At 48.6% G+C, this 18,161-nt stretch overlaps 6 protein-coding genes across 6 annotated transcripts; all 6 read right to left on the bottom strand.

The window, feature by feature from the left end:
* Positions 1-833: 833 nt before the first annotated feature.
* On the bottom strand, positions 834-2,211 carry VTN77DRAFT_4213 (uncharacterized protein; the record flags this gene model as incomplete). The annotated part of the gene is made up of 3 exons (XM_069420248.1): positions 834-1,528; positions 1,588-1,695; positions 1,773-2,211. The coding sequence occupies 3 exons, from the start codon at positions 2,209-2,211 to the stop codon at positions 834-836; spliced, it is 1,242 nt and encodes a 413-aa protein (XP_069281884.1).
* A 170-nt stretch (positions 2,212-2,381) lies between these two features.
* On the bottom strand, positions 2,382-3,109 carry VTN77DRAFT_4212 (uncharacterized protein; the record flags this gene model as incomplete). Its single annotated transcript, XM_069420247.1, has 2 exons — positions 2,382-2,725; positions 2,791-3,109. 2 exons carry the CDS (start codon positions 3,107-3,109, stop codon positions 2,382-2,384), a joined length of 663 nt encoding a protein of 220 aa, XP_069281883.1.
* Positions 3,110-4,205: 1,096 nt separating this feature from the next.
* Positions 4,206-6,945, bottom strand: VTN77DRAFT_4211 (uncharacterized protein; the record flags this gene model as incomplete). The annotated part of the gene is made up of 4 exons (XM_069420246.1): positions 4,206-5,731; positions 5,799-6,339; positions 6,398-6,543; positions 6,651-6,945. The coding sequence occupies 4 exons, from the start codon at positions 6,943-6,945 to the stop codon at positions 4,206-4,208; spliced, it is 2,508 nt and encodes an 835-aa protein (XP_069281882.1).
* Positions 6,946-7,876: 931 nt separating this feature from the next.
* VTN77DRAFT_4210 (uncharacterized protein) lies at positions 7,877-8,418 on the bottom strand (the record flags this gene model as incomplete). Its single annotated transcript, XM_069420245.1, has 2 exons — positions 7,877-8,081; positions 8,396-8,418. The coding sequence occupies 2 exons, from the start codon at positions 8,416-8,418 to the stop codon at positions 7,877-7,879; spliced, it is 228 nt and encodes a 75-aa protein (XP_069281881.1).
* A 3,232-nt stretch (positions 8,419-11,650) lies between these two features.
* VTN77DRAFT_4209 (uncharacterized protein) lies at positions 11,651-13,098 on the bottom strand (the record flags this gene model as incomplete). Its single annotated transcript, XM_069420243.1, has 4 exons — positions 11,651-11,967; positions 12,028-12,849; positions 12,929-12,998; positions 13,063-13,098. The coding sequence occupies 4 exons, from the start codon at positions 13,096-13,098 to the stop codon at positions 11,651-11,653; spliced, it is 1,245 nt and encodes a 414-aa protein (XP_069281880.1).
* A 148-nt stretch (positions 13,099-13,246) lies between these two features.
* On the bottom strand, positions 13,247-14,370 carry VTN77DRAFT_4208 (uncharacterized protein; the record flags this gene model as incomplete). The annotated part of the gene is made up of 4 exons (XM_069420242.1): positions 13,247-13,479; positions 13,615-13,637; positions 13,691-13,905; positions 14,332-14,370. The coding sequence occupies 4 exons, from the start codon at positions 14,368-14,370 to the stop codon at positions 13,247-13,249; spliced, it is 510 nt and encodes a 169-aa protein (XP_069281879.1).
* Positions 14,371-18,161: the final 3,791 nt, after the last annotated feature.

The following is an 18,161-nucleotide window of genomic DNA, read 5'->3' as shown; positions in this document are numbered from 1 at the left end:
GATTGAGGGGATTGATGAGAGGGGGTGGTTCAGCACCAGCAGCATCAGCAAGGGGGATAAGAGGGTGATTGCGAGAAAGGGTGCCTGGAGGGATGTCTGGCTTGGCGGGGGAGTGATGGGTGAGGCGTTGAGTGGGTTTGTGCTGGGTTGGGCTGGGGTTGGTGGGTTGTTGCGGTAGGAGATACTTATTATCTGCTCACCTATATTAGATCTATCCTCTTCTAATGTCTATGTCCCATCTACGGAGTAAATTCAATTAATGTTTCTCCATCCAGTATCGATCGATATTCGATACAATATTTAAATATACAATTCTTCTAATATTCTAGAATTGTGTCTTGTCTTTCTTCATTAGAGCTTATCATAAGGCTTTCAGATCAAAGGCGGAGGGCGGAGGCAGGACCATGACCATGACCATAATTATGGCTAGACTTTATCGAATCTTGTAATAATCCACTCTGACTATTGTCATGAAGACTGGATTACTCTCTCTCTCTCTCTCTCTCTCTCTCTCTCTCTATGCATGTCTGTATATACGCTCCCAAGATCCAAAGCGATGTGTATGTATGTACTGTACATGTATGTACGTACTATATATATATGTAGAATATCTCATCTCATCTCTGGCAGATCCTGATCCCTCCCTACTTCTGCTCAGTCTCTTCTCTCAACACCTGTGCTTGGTCTTGAGTTTGAGCTTGAGTTTGAGCTTGGGCATCAGCTTGCTGCTCTTTAGCCCGTCCAGGTCCAGCCTGCCGGCGGGAAACATGCTTGTAGGAGTTGACATTTCCCTGCAGTAACATCCGGTGGAATGAGCATCGTAACTTGTAAGGTCAAATTCTAGGGAAAGGGGGCAAGTTGATACCTACCTTGACCAGAGCATACAGGTACGGAACGTAGATGACTTCGCTGTGGCGGGTGTCGCTTTCGTCTGCGTCAGCGGCAGCGGCAGTGTCGCCATCCTCCACATGGCGTGCTTGCTGTGCAGTCGGCTTGATCCAGACATTCCCCAGAAACAGTCCCGTAACCAGACTGATCCCTATGATCGGCATGATGGAGATAAAGGCCCACATTACGGCATCCTTGCCCGTCGAGCGGATGACTTCCTGCGCTGCCGGAGGAAGATCGGCGATGGCGCTGAGGCTTTGCGTGTTGTGGACGCTGAAGTTGTTGCCGAGTCCTCCTGCTGCCAGACCGGATATGCTTGCTAGCTTGTTGTTGAACACGCTGCCCATGATCGTCAGTCCGAGGGTTCCCCCGAACGGCAGGGCGAAGCGCAGCAGCGACATGGCTGAGGCAATCCGCTCGGGCCAGACACCGGCGATATGGAGAGACGCAGGCATGAAGCGGGAGCCTGTTCCAGCTCCCGCAAGCACCATCATCCCGTTGACAACACGCGTGTTGCGGGCTGATACTGCCCAGGCTAGCACGGCCAGACCGACCGTCTCTTCGATGGTGCCCAAACTCAATGGCGGAAAGGTCTGCGCGGGCCAGATATTGCACATATATATAGCAATGTAGACACCGGCTGTGGGAGAGAAGATATCAATTCGTGATCCAGGATTAAACTGAGGGTCCAGAACCTACCTCCTAGACCGGGGATGTAGTAGAGCAGCTGCAAACCAGCCTTGGACGCAGGGTAGGCTTCGACAAGCGTGAAGTAGATTCCGATGAAATAGTAGACAGAATACATAGCTGGTAGAATACACTTCGTCAGCACTCTCCTGAAGTGCAAAAAAGCTGGTGAAAAGACTGGTGATAATGATTATTACCAGCACCCGCAGCAAACTGAAGGATCGCAACCAGCAACGTATCCGTCCTGGAGAAGAGACTGTACGGCAGCATGGCGACCTGTTTGGGAAACATTCGATTGACCAGCCTGCCCGGCTCGAGGAGATACTCGTAAATGAAGAATAGAACGAAGCACACGCCCCCCACGACAATCGGTGCCAGCACCTGGGCGGACGTCCAGGGATAGGTGGATCCACCCCAGGCCGTTCCTAGGATGATGAGGCCGACTCCGAAGATGAATAATATGATACCGCCGACGTCAAGTGTTGCCAGTGCAGGAAGAATCGACGACCATCGGGAGCCTTTGCGAAAGTGAGTTCCTTCCACGAGCTCGTTTCGTAGCAGGAAATAAATGGCGAAGTGGGAGATGAAGGCGATCTGCATGCACATGTTAGATTCGTACCACCTCAAACAATACATTGATCTCAGAACATACCGGTATAGAGATTACAAAAACATATCTCCAGTTGGCCTGAGACTCATTAGAATTTGCTGTTCCAGTGCTATTTCGGTCCGTCTTACATTGGTCAAGTACCTAAGAGAAACAGAACCAGTCTGCTAGCAAATTCCAACACGTGGAGATGTTCGTCTTACCCTCCAATAACCGGTCCAACCGAGTAACTGGCTCCCGAAACAAACACGAATATCGTATTATTCTTCGCATTCTCCTTCAACGAGACCTTGTCCGCGAGGATAATCATGATGATATTCATGATACCCGCTGAACTCGTGCCCTGCAGGGCCCGACCCAGCAGCAGCATTCCCCACGTCTGAGCAGCGGCGCACAGCGTGCTGCCGACGAGCATCAAGAACATGGCGAGTTGGAGGACGGCATGCCGGCCGAAGACATCAGCCAGCTGCCCGAATGCCGGGATAAACGTGGTCGAGGTTAACGTGTACGCAGTCACGATCCAGTTCAGCTCGTCGAACTTGTCTGCGCAGGAGTCAACCTCTGTCAACCTCTGGAAGATTTAACCACAACGAAAGACAATGACGTACCGAAATACGACGCGATAAAGGGCAGCGACGTTGCGACGATGGTCAAATCCAAGGACGCAAGGATATAGGGCAAGATGAGACCGGCGAGGAGCTTCAATCTGTAGACTTTGGCGTCGTGCTTCTGTTGCTTGCAGGTCGTGCATGGAACTGTCGCGGTCGCATCTGGACCAGACTCCTTAGATGGGACAATCGTCCCTATTGCGTCTGGGCTTCCCGTGGTGACTTGATGTCGACATGGCGAGCCATGTTTCAGTCCACCACCCCGAGAAGACCACTTCTCAGAGGCCTTCCTATAGCCGTATCTGGCAAGCCTGTACATGAGAGCTCAGGATTTGAATTAAATTGAATAAGAACGAATTTCTGGTAAGAAAACTTCTGGATAGTTAACTCCAGGCAACCAAGGAGGGGTTCTCTAATTTATCTCCAGGCAAAACGAATAGGCAATAGGTAGGCAACCAAAAAAAAAAACCTAAAGAGGCAAGGCATCATTCAGGAGCGAAATCATGATGCTCTAAACCAAAAAGACAATCCACTCAGTGGACCATCATACCAGATCCCAACTCCCTTCCTGCACAGCCAGGGCGCCTCGCTATAGTAACATTATAAGGCGAACCATTATTAGCGGCTGAGCTCGTATTGTACCTAGTTTCGTCCTGGATGGAGATGCGAGCTGAAATTCCCTCATTTTGCTCGTCCGGACTTACTCCAGATGCTGAAGCTTAATCCAGCTGCCACTTCGAGTAGCGCGATGGGGCGTCTCAAATTGATGCCCGATAGGGCTTAGTCTGGATTTCATCTTCTGAAGGCTATTCCCCTCTTGGAGCGGGGTGGAAATGGCTATGCACGTGATTCGTATATCGCTGATGGACTCAGTCATGACTGGCTTGGGCGCTTGGGCCTCGTGTTTCCAAAATTGGTAATCACTGCGAGGAGTCGAGACTCGAGCGGTATCCTACCTGCGTCTTCTATAAAGGATTTGGAAACCTGCCTCCTGTCAGCCTGCCCATCAATCTCATCGCATGCTGGGTACATACTGTCTCGTTGCACGTTGCTGGCGTCGTTATTGTCTATGCGTCTCGAGATTAGTCCATAGGGATACTAAGTCAGATAACAGAATGAAAATGCTGAGCGTCAATATTTCCAAACGCAAGCCATTAATGAAAAGTCCGTAAATTAGTGCAGAAACAACCTAAGTATGTACATGTGGATGAATCCACGGGTATGATCAGTCACCAAGCAAGAATTTAACCCCAGATACGAACACACACAAAAAAAAAAGAAAAAGACCGAGCCATGCGCCTTGGTTCATCCAAAGAACTCAGAAAAAAAAAACTGACTGTATCAGAAAGACACCGACCCGAGAATCTGGAATAAAAAGACGAAGTCAGGTATCGCATATCAAGACAGAAACGAGGCTATCCCTCCACACCCTGCTTCCTACGATAGGCATCAAGCGCCTGCGCATCCGCAATCGCACTCTGCAACGCGCTCGTGAGATCAACGTGGAAGAGCGGCCGGTTGATACCCTGGACAAGGGCAATCCTGCGACCCTGGTGGTAGGCCTTGCTCGAGGTCAGCTGATCCTGCAGATCGGATTCAGCGTTGCTGCTGTTCTCGGACACCGGTTCGATATGCTCGGTAGTCTGGCCTCCCTGACCTTGCTCCACGTCACCTTTCAGCTGGACTTGGCGCTCCCGTTCCGCTTGCGCGGCAGCGGAAGAACGGCCCCCGATCTCGGCCACACTGAAGATGGGCTTCCAGCGCCGGAATCCAGAGTCCGGGATTGGGGTGGGATAGCCAAAGCCAGCCGACGCCAGAGCCCGTTTCGTCCACCGGTTGTTGACGTGCGCGAAGTGCCACTGAACTGGCTCCGGAGCGGCGTACATATCCAGCTGGTTCCGCACGTCGATGAGATTCTGCACGGACGTGACGTCGACATTGTTCACCGAAGAGAAATCCAGAATGATCGCCCGCAGGATCGGGAGATGGGACCGGTCCTCTTCCGTCTGCCCGCGACGGGGGCCCGGGTTGTTCCATGGCCGATCCCCCGGGCGCCCATAGGACTTGAGATTGGTTCGTCGGGTTTCCCTGAAGATAGTTTCCACCAGATGATCGGTGTAATGGTTGGCATTGGGATAGATGAAACCCTCCGAAAACCGATAGATGAAGATACCCGGATACGGGTGTTCGACGGAGATGTCGGGATTTGAGCCGTCATGATGGTTGACGGGAAGGAAGACATTGCGGTAGGCCGCATCGGAGTCGCTGTCCGAGTCGGGTACTTGCTGCACCTCGTGAGCCCCCAGAGAGCCGTACTTGCCATCGCTGTCGAGGAGGTGGTCCCCAATAACGGAGTGCACCTTGACTTTCCCCAGAAACTGGCCGCGTGCTTTCACCATCCGCCAGAGCAGGAGGAACATAGACACACAAATTGTGGTGTAGATACCGTTCTCGATGGTGGAGAAGATGGTGACCAGGACACCCGCGAAGAAGATGAATACTTCCAACGGCGAGACTCGCCAAAACTGGTAGATCGTGTTGGGCGGCGTGATCAAGTCACCAACGGCATGGATGATGACCGCCGCGAGCGAGGCGTTGGGAATGTAGTAGAAGACGGCTGGGAGAGCGTAGATGGCAAGCAACACGACGATGGCAGTGATCAGACCTGCAAGAGGGGTACGGACACCAGCCTTGGATTTGATCGCCGTCCGCGAGAAGGATCCTGTGGCGGGATAGGCACCGAGGAATGGTCCAAGCAGGTTGGTAATTCCAATCGCGACCATCTCCTGAGAGGGGTCAATGGTGTAGTTGTTCACACGACCAAAAGACTTGGAAATGGCAATATGCTCAATGAGCATCACTATCACGGCAGCTGGGAGATTCTTCGAAAACGCGGAGATGATCGTAGTGTCGATCTTCGGAACACCGGCGGCAGTGAAGCCTACAACCCTGTTGTCAGAAAAAAAAATTCTCGTCAATTGCCGGGGGTGTGTTGATGGGAGACTCACCTCGAGGAACTTTACCCAGCAATTTGAACAAGGGTTTCTTCCGATGCAGATTCACAGCCGCACTGATCATGGTGTAGAACAGAATGACAAACACGGTCCGCAAGGTCGAGATGAAAAAGAATAGTTTTGCCTTTTGCGGATATCTCTTCGAACAATAGCTGCACACGCCACGGATGAGGTAAAGCATCATGAGCGCGGTCAGGCCCATGGCAGCGTCGATCTGCGTGGTGGGCAGATATTTCAGGGTGTTGATGATCACCATGTATGTGGCGCCCCTCGTGTCGAAGTTGGCACTCTCTCCCAACATGGTCGGCACTTGGCCTGCTGCAATGTTAATTGCGGAGCCCGTCATATATGCGCAGATAGCGGTGAGGGGGATGAAGTCGACAATCCAGCCCCATCGAATTAGTCCAACAAACGTGATGATGGCTCCAGAAATGATGGCCAAGGCGGACGCGATGACGGGAGCCGAGAGATCTTTATGAACGGCCTGCACGTCGAGGATGATTGAGCCAGTCAAGGTCGACATCACAGCCACGGGCTAGATGGGCAGTAAGCAGCTGTTGGCACGAAATTGGATCTTTCCGGTCAACCCTTACCCCGATGGTGATATCCTTTGACGTGGCGAAAAACCAGTAAATCAAGACGCCCATGAACGAAGAGTAAAGACCATATTGGACCGGCAGCTCCGCCAGTTTCGCGTAGGCCATACCTTGCGGAACCACCACGGCACCAACCGTGACACCTAAGCCGTAGGTTAGAAAGAAGCTGCTCCGAGGAAGACCATGGGCAGTGTATCGTTTGATATTGTTTGAATATCAGGATAAAGTTCTGAGAAGGGAAGGGACTCACCGGCAATCAAATCTCCGATAAACCACTGCCAGTTATACCGTGTAATCCACCTGAGGAAAGGGAACAAATTGTAGAAATAGTGGCCAACTTCGCGAGCCGTCGGAATGTGCTCTCTGATGAATTCTGCGGTGGTTGGTTCCTCTTCAATGTACGTCTCTGCGGTGCCTGAGGAGAATGTAGACTCCCCGCGCGTGACCGGATCCCCACTGGATCCCAAGGGGTCCCGATATGCCAGTTTGATCCCAAGGCCCTTGGCCAGGGCATGGCCGATTTTGGCTTTGGTGTCACCCGGCATGGCTGCTGGATGAGGAGAGTAATGACAGGAAGCAAGCAAGTCAAGGATCGATCAAGTACTTCCCAGGCCGTGGGACTTGTTGACTCTGGCCGAGCCACGAAAACTCCACGCGTTCTCAACAGCAAGAGACCAGGGTGGATAGATGGAATATATGTCTTTCCAGCCCGAGGTGTTGGGAGGCTGATCCCCGCGAGGGCACGCAGGGAAGGGAGATTGACTTTTTTTCAATCGAGGATTGGACTCAGTTCGACGTCTCCATTACGGCGGAAAGGTCAAAATAAGAAAAGGGGGAAAGGTTAAGCTCGATATTTGTGAACGCTGAGAGGTAATAATGATGAGTTAGAAAGGACCGGTTGTGGATTTCCCTCCGCAAGCCACAGCCGATGTCGTGATCGAGGCCGCCGAGCGCGAGATTAGTATTAACCCCACAGAAAAAGAAACAATGGAAGAGATGGGCTTAGCAGGCCAAAGCGTCAATGCCTGATAGGAAAGAGGATACGAGGTAAGGTTCCCCGAAAGGCAATGACAGCAAGAGATCCCCGGAGGGAGGGAGGGCAAGAGATGGAATTGGCTCGGTTCAGAAGGAAAAAGGAACCGATACAGTGGAAGGGCCTGCAAGCAGGTTAACTATCAGAGCAGAGAAGATGGAACCGTGTTCGAGAGGGAGTGGTCTTGCCTGGCACAGGAGAGAGAAGATTTTGATAGGAAATACTAATAGTTAATATGGTGAACTACCCTGGGCCACAAAATCTGGCAGTGGCCATAACCCGACAGGATAGATAGGTAGTACTCATACAAAACGTACGAGCTCCACCGTGGGCTCGTGGCATCATGAACGGCTTTCTAAACGGCTTTCTAAACGGCATTCTAAACGGCATTTCTTGGGCCTCCACGAGTAACCAGCTGCAGCTGCAGTTTGCAGCAAGGTGAGCTACCTAGGTCCGGTAGGGTTCGATCGGCGGAGGATCAGGATTGAGTGGAAGAGCATCCAACGGACGCGCGGCCGGCTAATCAGCGTCTGGCGGTCGTCATCCGCCGCGCGCTCTTGGCGACCAGTGGAGCCGGACAGCCCAATCACCGCTCCGCCGGAAGACGCCATATCGCCGGCGGATGGTGAAAGCCGCACGAAGCCTACGCTGGTGGAGATGATTAATAATGCTGCAAATAATATTATCAAACGCAAGTCAGATGAAATAGCATCCCATTATCAATCTATCAATCTACGGAGTATATGATCAATGATCTAGGGTCCGAGGACGATGAAGAATCGGATTTCCATTGCAGGAAAGGAGGCATGAATTTTCATAGGCTGCACTGATCGGTCTTTTCTTCCTTAAAAGAAAAAAATTCGAAGTGATTGTTTTATTTATCAGACCCTGCTGGACCAGCCTAGTCCACTACTCTTTTCGGATATTCCACGTGTGCCATTGTCATCCCGATCTGCCAGAACCTTGGACACCCCTTGATGGCCATCTTGCGCAATCATCGTCCCGTCGTGTGTGGATACGATCTACCTCTTCGTCATCATGCATTAGAGAGGAGAGACAGACAATCATTTTGATGCACGAGAAAATTTCCAGAACATCTCGTTCAGGAGCTGTGAGACGGAGGGTCACACTGCCAACACTCTATTGATCCCCTTCGAGAGTAATTGCAGGCATCACGGAGCACGCAACCCCCCAGATTTCCAGGGTAAATGATATGTGGACCAGCCCGAGCTCATCCAGTCTAAGCGTCTGTTGACTATGGAAACAAACGCATTGTTCTCTCGAGGCCTAAGACAGCATTCCGTGTCGTACGGGCCTACGTCAAAACAAATTAGGTATGTGGGAGACAGAAGCTACCGGACCTACTTACCTGGGTAGGTACTCGTAGCCGTCAGACTGGATACTCCGTACATTTGCTCAACTTAAAGTTGCCATCATTACCTGTTAGTTAGACCCTGGTCCCTGGATAGTGCAGTCTGGACGCATTCTCCGACGTGCGTCAGACAGCCAGGTTGACAACTTGATGGGGCAGAGCCTTGAGGCCTGAGTGCAGCCGCCTTTGGCGCCAGGAACGCAATCATAGTGGCAATGGCGTGATCAGATCCCTGCCTGCTGAATCAGGCAGGTCGAGTCGCAGCTGTCCGAGCGATGATGATGATGATGATGATGATGATGATGATGATGATGATGATGATGATGATGATGCATGCTGGGATCCAGACCCCTGGGAGACACGACTGAGAATCCTGACATGCGGGTTGATCGAAACGAGCGAAGAACCGCATAAAGCTGGACATTGATACACACTTTAATGGTCAATGGCACGTGCTTTTACTTCTTTCCTTCCTTGCCTTCATCGTGTTAGGCATCAGGCTCCTGCCATATCGGGATGTCCTCGCCAGGAGTCTTAGTCATCATACATCTAGTACCCCTATGAATATCACTCAGGCTTCTTCCTTCTTACACATCGGAGTTCCTCGTATCCTCACAGATAAAAGGGAGGAGAAGAAGGCAAAGAAGAAGTCATTTTTCTTTGAAATTCGGTTTAGGATTCCAGTTGTTTGGCTGAGGTGCCAAAAAAAAGGACAGTGCCTGCTTATGATATTACCTCGAAGTTGCATAAGTCGTCCTCTGGCTCTTGAGTAACTATCTACCTACCTAGGTAGGTAGGTAACACAATGACTCCTGCATTGTGATGGACATGATGAACAATGTCCACGGTCGACAATAGGTCCATCATTATTGACTTATACTCGTCATGACTCTTCACCTTCTACATACAGCGATAACAATCATTATTACTTTTCTTCTAATGGTGTTGCGAGGTTCGCCAATCAGGGAAACTAAATCTAAAATCCTACCTACCTAAAACTTGCAAAATAGATGGGCCTAACTAATGAAAGATACCGTTTGTCCCAGAATCCCGGATCCTGGTCCCCTCTCGCTTTCTTTCACAAGCCCTCAGAAGAAAAGTACCAATCTGTAGATACCATAGCATAAACAGGTATAGCCCAGCGATTGGCTCGTACCTCAACACGATGCTGGGGTCTGGTAGTCCACACGGATGAAGCCGGGATGAGCTAGCTCCTTACGATCGAATCGACTCGCCCTCAACATCTGGTTGCTGCTACAATAAATTAAAGCAAATCACGTTCGCTCTGATTTGACTATAATATTACCTCTATAATACCTTGATATTATAAAGTAAGTAATAAGTTATATCAATAATAGTTACAATACTATTTGGAAGGATGGTAGGGGGATAGAGGAATAAGACGGAATAATAGATCAATCCCTCTTTCATCCTGTCATTATACCTAATCAACGAGAATATTATCCCTTGACCAAAACACATTATAAAGAGGATCAATAAGAGGATAGGAGTATTAGTAGTCCTACTCTGAAATTAAGGGTGGTTCCTTTTCTAAAGAGAATGGGCTGATATCTTTCTCATCCCAAGGGCGCTCTAGTTGGTTAGATATATAAGGAAGGCCCTGGGCCTCAGCTGGCTGTACTTTATACCCAGGATATATAGAGTGGCTCCCATATCTCCCTTTGTTAAAATAATCAAAAACAACTAGTTGCTGACCATTATCTTGTTTCTCTCTTGAAGTGCACGCCTCATGCTTCGGATTTTCTTCTCGCAGGACATGGAACAAAATCTATTGCGCCAGCCGAAGTTGTACAGCTGTAATTGTTTGGCTTGGTTACCATTGGGCCTGGCCTGTCGTGGCTGGCTGCTGCCTTCCTCTCTGCCAATTGTCAGACAGATACAGGTAGTCCGCCGGACGTGTACATACCGTTTTTCACTCATTATTTCAGCTTACGAACAATACCATCAGGACCGTTTTACCGTCTTACCATTAAAGGACCATAAAAAATAAATAAATCAATGCATTCTCTAATCTCAGAGACGGATGCAAACGCCATATTTCAGTAAAGTTTAAGTAAGGCAGGAAGAAAATAACGGCCCTTTCACATCCCTATCCCATGCAGCACAGACAGAAACAAGAACAAGAACATCAACACAAACAAAACCAATGGCTTAGGGGAAAAAAAAAGCAAAAAGAAAAAAAAAACCGCAGAAGAAAGGAAAACGAAAAATGGGGGAATATGCCCGCAGCAAGAAGAAAAAGAAAGAAGAAAAGAAAGTTCCCCCGCAACGCAGCGACGGAACAAACTGGATTGGAGAAGTTTTCCCCAATCAAACAGTTCGTTCGATGTGTCGCCAGCGGGATAAAAAAAAAATCTTCGAGCATGGGCGGATAACAACTCCCAAACTCCATCGGCCGCCTTACGCCGGCCCCACGCATCTCACTCCTCAAGAGCAAGGCTCATAGTTGAACCGGTCGTCAAATTCTTCAAATCGTAGTCACATCGCTTCTTCTTCATAACTTTCGGCTTTCATGACCCGCTCTCGTAAAGGAAGAGACATGACAGAAAAAAAAATTAAGGTAGAAGAGTTCTCAAGCGCGAGCATCAAAAAGGTATAGAGTAATGATATCAGGTCGCGTAAACAAATCCCTCTATCACTGCTCCAGGAACTCTCAAGAACCGACGCCACAGCCAGCGAACACAAAAAGTAAAATCACCGTTAGTTAAAAAATGGCAACAGATACGGGTATCAAAATAGATTCCCCAAATCCCTGCCAGGCAGTCCCAACCAAACTTCAGGAACCTCATGATTCTCCTCCAAGATGCAAAAGCACGCATCATGCTTACTGCGATGCGCACTGCATCCGCTCAGCGTGAGGCGGTACACCATCTTCTTCTTCCTCCTCGTAAGCAGCTCCTGCCTGTGCTCGTGCCTGAGCAGTCTGACTTGGGTCAACATCCTGGAGCTCAAAGTCCTCGACCATGGAGTCGGATGGCGGTTGCTGTTGTGGCTGACGAGGCGGCAGGACCTGCTCCAGAAGGTGGACGTTTTGCAGTTCGTGGGCCTGGGGGAACTTGACATCGAATTGGATGTACAGGTTGCCGAAGTCGTGGTGACGGTAAGACGGCATACCTTGGCCCTTAATCACTTTGATTTGACCTGCAGAGCCGTATTAGCAACCTGATCTTGAAACGGAAAAGAGAAAACGAGAATACATACCAGGAGTGATGGTCTCGCCAGGTTGGATGTGCACAGTGAGCCACCGATCGTCGAGATGTTCGATGTTGATCGAACCACCAGCCAAGGCCGTGAGGAGATCAATCTCAGCGTGGTAGAAGAGGTCGTCATCTTTGCGTTGGAATCGGGGGTGAGGCTTCTGTTCGATTTCGAAAACTACATCACCGGGGAGAACGCCGGGCATCTGATCACCCTCGCCGCGGAATTCGATCTTGTGGCCGTTCTTCACACCTCTGTCGACATGGACATGCAGGACCTTCCGCTCAACAACCGTCTTCTTACCCCCACAGCGCTTGCAACGGTCGCGTTCGCGGATCATCTCTCCTTCACCTTGGCAGTCGGGACACACGGTCTGGAAGCGCTGAATCATGGGGCCCATCTGGCGCATCATCGTCTTCATACCGGTTCCATTACAGCCAGGACACTGCCGGACAGCACCTTCCTTTCCACCTCGTCCGTCACAACCCGGGCAAATGACAGACTTCTGCAAAGCCAGTTTCGAAACCTTGCCGCGATAGATATCCTCAAGGCTGACCTTGTGGACATGGTGAATGGTCCTCGCTTTCTTGGGACCCTGATCACGCATGCCGCCTCCAAACATACCGCCGAAGGCACCTCCGCCGCCGAAGAATTGAGCGAAGAGGTCCTCAGCATTCATTCCTGCAGCACCAGCACCACCACCTTCTAGACCCTCCTCTCCATATTGGTCGTAAATTTGACGCTTCTGGGGATCAGACAGGACTTCATAGGCGTGGGAGAGTTCCTTGAACTTCTCAGCTGCGTTGGGGTCGTGCGCATTTTTATCTGCATCGCGAAGCGACTTCGTCAGCCGACTGCTCGCTGAAAAAAAAAACGAATATGTATGAGACGAGAATCTACATACCAGGATGGTATTTCAAAGCACCCTTCTTGTATGCGGTTTTCAGTTGGGCCTCGGTGGCCGTTGGGGGTACCTGCACATCAACTGTCAGTCACTCATGTTTGTGACGGGACGATCGCTGTGCTGAGATTACTTACCCCCAAAATATCGTAAAATTTCGTATCTTTCACCATTGTGAAGGCTGTCTATGTAGCGATGGCACAGTGAGAGGTAGAAAGGAAAAAAGGTTGGGCGGGCGGAGAGATAGGTTAGGCTGGATGACTATAAGGCTGGGTTCAATGCGCCGGATTCACTGTTGTGTTGGCGAAGAGAATTTCCCGGTCAATATCTTCCGCCGATCTTCCGCGCGAGAGAGTTGACGGCAAGAAGAGAAGTTGAAATGATGAAGATCGAGGCCTCTGTTATCTGGATGGAAGAGGCTGCGTCGTGGAACAGGAGAGAGAAAGCTTTGTAATAAATGTAACCGAATGTCAGGTACAAAAGACCTTGTAACGCCAAGCTTTTCAGAGATCCGTTGTAGGATCGAATGGCAGCTAGGCCTGCTGCTCCTTCAGCTGGTCGGCCTTCTTGGATCTAAATTCCTATGCAAGGGAGAAGGGGGGGAATAAAAACAAAAGAGACTTTTGAGGAAGGAAATATTGCTTTTTCAAGGAGCTTGGCCAGCCAGGAAATTCGCCCCAGACACGCACCTGAACAAAGCCACTTAGGCGGGCTGGGCAGTTCTAAGCTGTGCGATGCCGATTTCTCGTCCCTTCTACTCCGTACCTTCCAGTCGGCCGCCAGGGCAGACTCCGCCCAATGCGGTTTAGCGCCCCATGCGCAGCACTTCCGGGAGATTCGATCAGTTTCTGCGAATCTCTTCCCTTTCCATGGTCTTCTTTCCACGCTGCCGGCCGTTCCTCTGCTGGGTCTTTGGGCTTCCACTGTGTTCTGCCATCCCGGTCTCCCACACCTGGTGAGGCTCTAATGACGCGCTGGAGCTGGATGCAGGTTCGTGTTGTCTACGTAGACCGACTGTTGGGTTCTCGTCCCAGCCATCTGTGGCGGTGTTTTGGTGCACTTATCGATAAGGCTTGCCCCAACCGCCACTGCCCCTCCGCTCAAAAAAATTAACCAAGCAGTAAAATCAAAGTAAATGAATGACACGGCCTTGAAATACCACAATTTTCATCTACCTCTCCAGCGATACTAATATGAATTCAAATTCGAAGCAATAATTCTATAAATTTTTGCACCATGAAATTAGTATCAAGGGTGAGATAGTCACGAGAACACCTCCACATGGCGGAGAGTATTCCTACAGGACATTGATATGTCACCTGCTGTTGCGGATGCTAGACGCTAAAAGCTGAGGTTTGCATAAATTATCTCCGCGATTGATTACTCAGAGTAATACTCTGGTATACCGTAAGTTGGGGAGTTACTGGAGGAGGCTTAGTGATCATGTGATATAACCATTTTGGGTTATGTGCTGTCCTTGCCGCTTTGTTGATAGAAATTCCAAACTATATATAAACTGTCTGCCTCTCCTCTCCCTCGTTTAATATTCCCTCTAATGTCCCTATTTTCCTCAAATTTGTTACTGAACTGAGCATTTTCCTTATCAGATGTGCGATTTTTTTTGTCTTTCCTAACCCCTACATCCGGAACAGTCGGCACGACTGTGCCTCTACTGGTCACTCTAAGCATGTAGATCTATCTGTCATCTATGTAATAATGAGATATAGAACAAGGTTGGGAATTTTTCCCCCTATTAATGCAGTTATTTTTCTAAAGTGAGTTTGATGAATGGTTTAAGTAGGTATGCGAAATTAACTTGACTAAATCAAGTCTTACTATTGATTTTTTTTTTACTCTCTTTTCCTGTATCTTTTTATTTCACAGTAAACTAAGAGATGTACATAGGTCCTTAGGTGGTGGTTCCTGCCATCTCTATACTGATTCCTCATCTTCTCCCTGCTGATGTTCTATTGCTGCTTAGGACAAATCCCTACATCCCTTACTGCCATGCTTAATGGACTTCTATGGGTCTGTTCAGCTTGCAATTATAATGACTTATACTATTAATTTAAACCTATAGAGGCCAATTACAAAAATCCCTTATTATAATAATTATAGTACTACCTTGCTATACCTCAATATATAATATATTATATATGTAATATAAGGCAAGATTTACAGGGTATATGAATATATAAGGCACAGAAACCAGGCATATGTTGTTCTGCATGGTCTGGTGGGTTCATATAATGTGGATTTCAGATATTAAGGGGTTATGATGGAAAGCCAGCTAGGCAGTAAGATGTTTTGATTCCTCTGTTTATTAAGCCTCTGCAGGCCTAGACTAGGACAATCAGGCTATACCTCTATATGTGATTGCATATGGTGCTTAGAGAGCAGCTAATGATGATACCTTACCATTTTGCACTGATGTATATGGTCTATCTACTAGATAATGCAGACTACATTTATTTGCTGTTTCCATAAGGCAGATGCTAGAACGATTCCTAGCAGTGCTCTGAACCAGTCCTTGCAATAACTGCATGCAGCCCTATTAGCTGCATTAAGTTAGAAAGTGGCACTCATATCTAGCTGAAATCCAACGTCATTTATGTCCAAATCAAGATATGAATAATAAGGATTCTTAGAGCACTGAGGCGACTGAGAACAGATTGGCATCGCTCAGTGTCCAAATTATGAGACATGATATAGTGATGAGGGAGCTCGAAATAGCCCAGGGTTGATCATTGAGGTTAGGTCTCTCTTGACTACGATCTGACTGGAGATGGTGGTGAAGTTCCCTATATCTCTCTTGATTTTCGAGTGTATAAATGCCTGGTCACTTCCACTCCTCATAGAGGGACCTCACTTTTGCAAATTAGATTTCCTTCTATAACTATATTTATTAATTTAGACCATCAGATATTTTATACAATGGGCCTTTGCCCAAAAAACCCTTGTTATGCTGTCCCAGATGACCCCCCGGAAGAGTCTTGCCTATTTATCTTCTTCATACATAACTGGTGCACGTACAACTCACTCTTTGCCTCCTCCACTTTCTGTTATGTACGATCTCCCTAATCCGTCCCGCGATGCTTTTACTTCCCTGGATATCCCCAAGAAAGCCGAGTCAGAGGGGATAAAAACCTTAGCTGATAGAATGTCTAAAAAAAAAAAGACCCAGACAAGGTCATGTGTGACTCTACTGCACCTAAACATATGGTCTCCCCAAGCACAGGTCGGATTCAATATTGATAATTTGGCTTAAAATTTTACCTCTAATAGAGACCAGGGTTTTATGATCTCTTTTATGATGACAGTAAATCTGATGACAACATTTCCAGTTTCGAGTTACTTCCATACCTAGACATGCTCTTTTAATTATCGAATGCAGACAAGCCGCTCAAGCAAGAAACCCCTTTAGAGTCGCAGCCCATGTCTCTGGAGGTCACCAATTAGAGCATCCCTAAGCCTCCCAGCGCAGAAGCTATAACCCAGATGGACTCTCCTACGAGCAATGGTGGTTCACTGCCGGTAAGAGATTGCATTCTCTGTGTCAAACAAGTTGACTGGGGCCGAGGAGGCACTAACAGTAAGCCTGCTCATGACAGATATGATGCTAAGCAAGACGCGGATTGTGATGTGCAGAGGATGGCTGTGGATACTCTCTCTGGGGACAGTGGCGACCAGGGAGTGCTCAACGACTCAGACGAGGACTGTTAGACCGTAAAATGCCGGAGGACTTACTGGACCACAAAGAAACAAGGCAACAAACCTGCCAATTGTATGCAATCTGCATATGGACAGGCAACCGAGACTAGGTCGCCAACGCGTTCTTTGGAGTCCACGAAGTTCTCTCTTCATGATTTTAGGGACGTTGAGAGTCCTTTCTCCAGTGACATGTTGCTTCCTGCCATATTTCTTTGTCAAGGCACGAGGTTTTGACAGCAACAGGCCCTCGAACGCGAGGGGGGGGGGAGGGTTCATATAGCGCAAGAAACAACTCAAGGAATCACTCAGTGAACCAGTCGAGTGCAGCCTGAACAAAGAATCACCAAGAGTCTTTGAGGAAGAACCAAGTGACTGAACTAATAGAATTGTTTAATTTTCGCGTATATACCTAGGTATGTAGTGACAGAACGAACGGTGGATATTATTCCCTCCGGATGCCCGACAGAATTCGTGGTCTTTCCCGCCTTGATGTTGCCGCTTTACCCTGTTGTAAATGAGCGATATAGATATATGTATATAGCTCTTTGTAAGCATATATACGTTCTGTACATTTCCAGGTTTTCTCTTTCTTATATGATGCACCACTGTTGCGCTTTTTCATCCCGTTCTTTTTTAGATTCTCCTAGCCAATGCATGGAACAGGACAGCTGGCTCGCCACCGAGGGATCTTCGGGCTGTTGAAATCTATAGCGAAATACGCTGGAATTGATTGCATTCCTTCCTTGAGATAGCTAAATCAATCTACCTATATGACTGGCTTAGCAGCTCGTTATTTCTAGCCTATAGTATCTAGGGTAGCTACAAGAGGTCTGGGTATTTGTATGTACTTTGTATGCTAGTCCTGAGCCCAGGGTTTTATAGATAGATGCACAGCACTAGTCTAAAGCGGGCTCTTAGTTAGTGGCTTACGCAGGCCTAGAAGAACAGGAAGCCAATGATTCTCCATGTTAGGGACTATAACGAACAATGTAACCATCACGGGCTCCTACCCCCTTCTCGGGGACGGGACAGAACACACCTGACACTCATCTCTCCAGACTAATTGGATGAAAAGTAAATAATTTTGAATGGTCACTGTTTGTTCGACGGGGTATTCGACTCTTGTAGTTGCTGCTCTGTTGGGCCCGACTTTCCCACAGGTACTGTACTGTACAGCCAGTGCTGGCCCCATCCTTGTTAGCAAATGGTTCCAGACATGGCATTGCCATTGCCCCTTTCCGTCGCGATGTACAAGTCTTGCATTTCTTCGATGTCTAGCCACGACCCGTTTGCCCCTTTCCACTCATCTTCTACTAGATCGACCAAGGCCCAATCGCTTCTCTAGCCATTCCCGTCTGTTCGTTGAGAAAAATCGTTTTGGCAGTCCATGATCGAAATGGGGCAAGTTGGGTTTTTGGTGCCGTGGCCATATCTAACCTCTCTATACTGGTTGCTCCACCTATCAAGTAGGAAATCGAGCTCCTCTGTTCGATAAGTAGGGGGCTGTGTGATGATTAACAAACAG

The sequence above is a fragment of the Rasamsonia byssochlamydoides genome (genome assembly GCF_041956645.1).
Source record: "Rasamsonia byssochlamydoides strain NRRL 3658 unplaced genomic scaffold VTN77scaffold_3, whole genome shotgun sequence".
NCBI classification, from domain to species: domain Eukaryota; kingdom Fungi; phylum Ascomycota; class Eurotiomycetes; order Eurotiales; family Trichocomaceae; genus Rasamsonia; species Rasamsonia byssochlamydoides.
The sequence above is the reverse complement of the archived record's forward strand: the minus strand, read 5'-3'. Positions and strand labels throughout refer to the sequence as shown.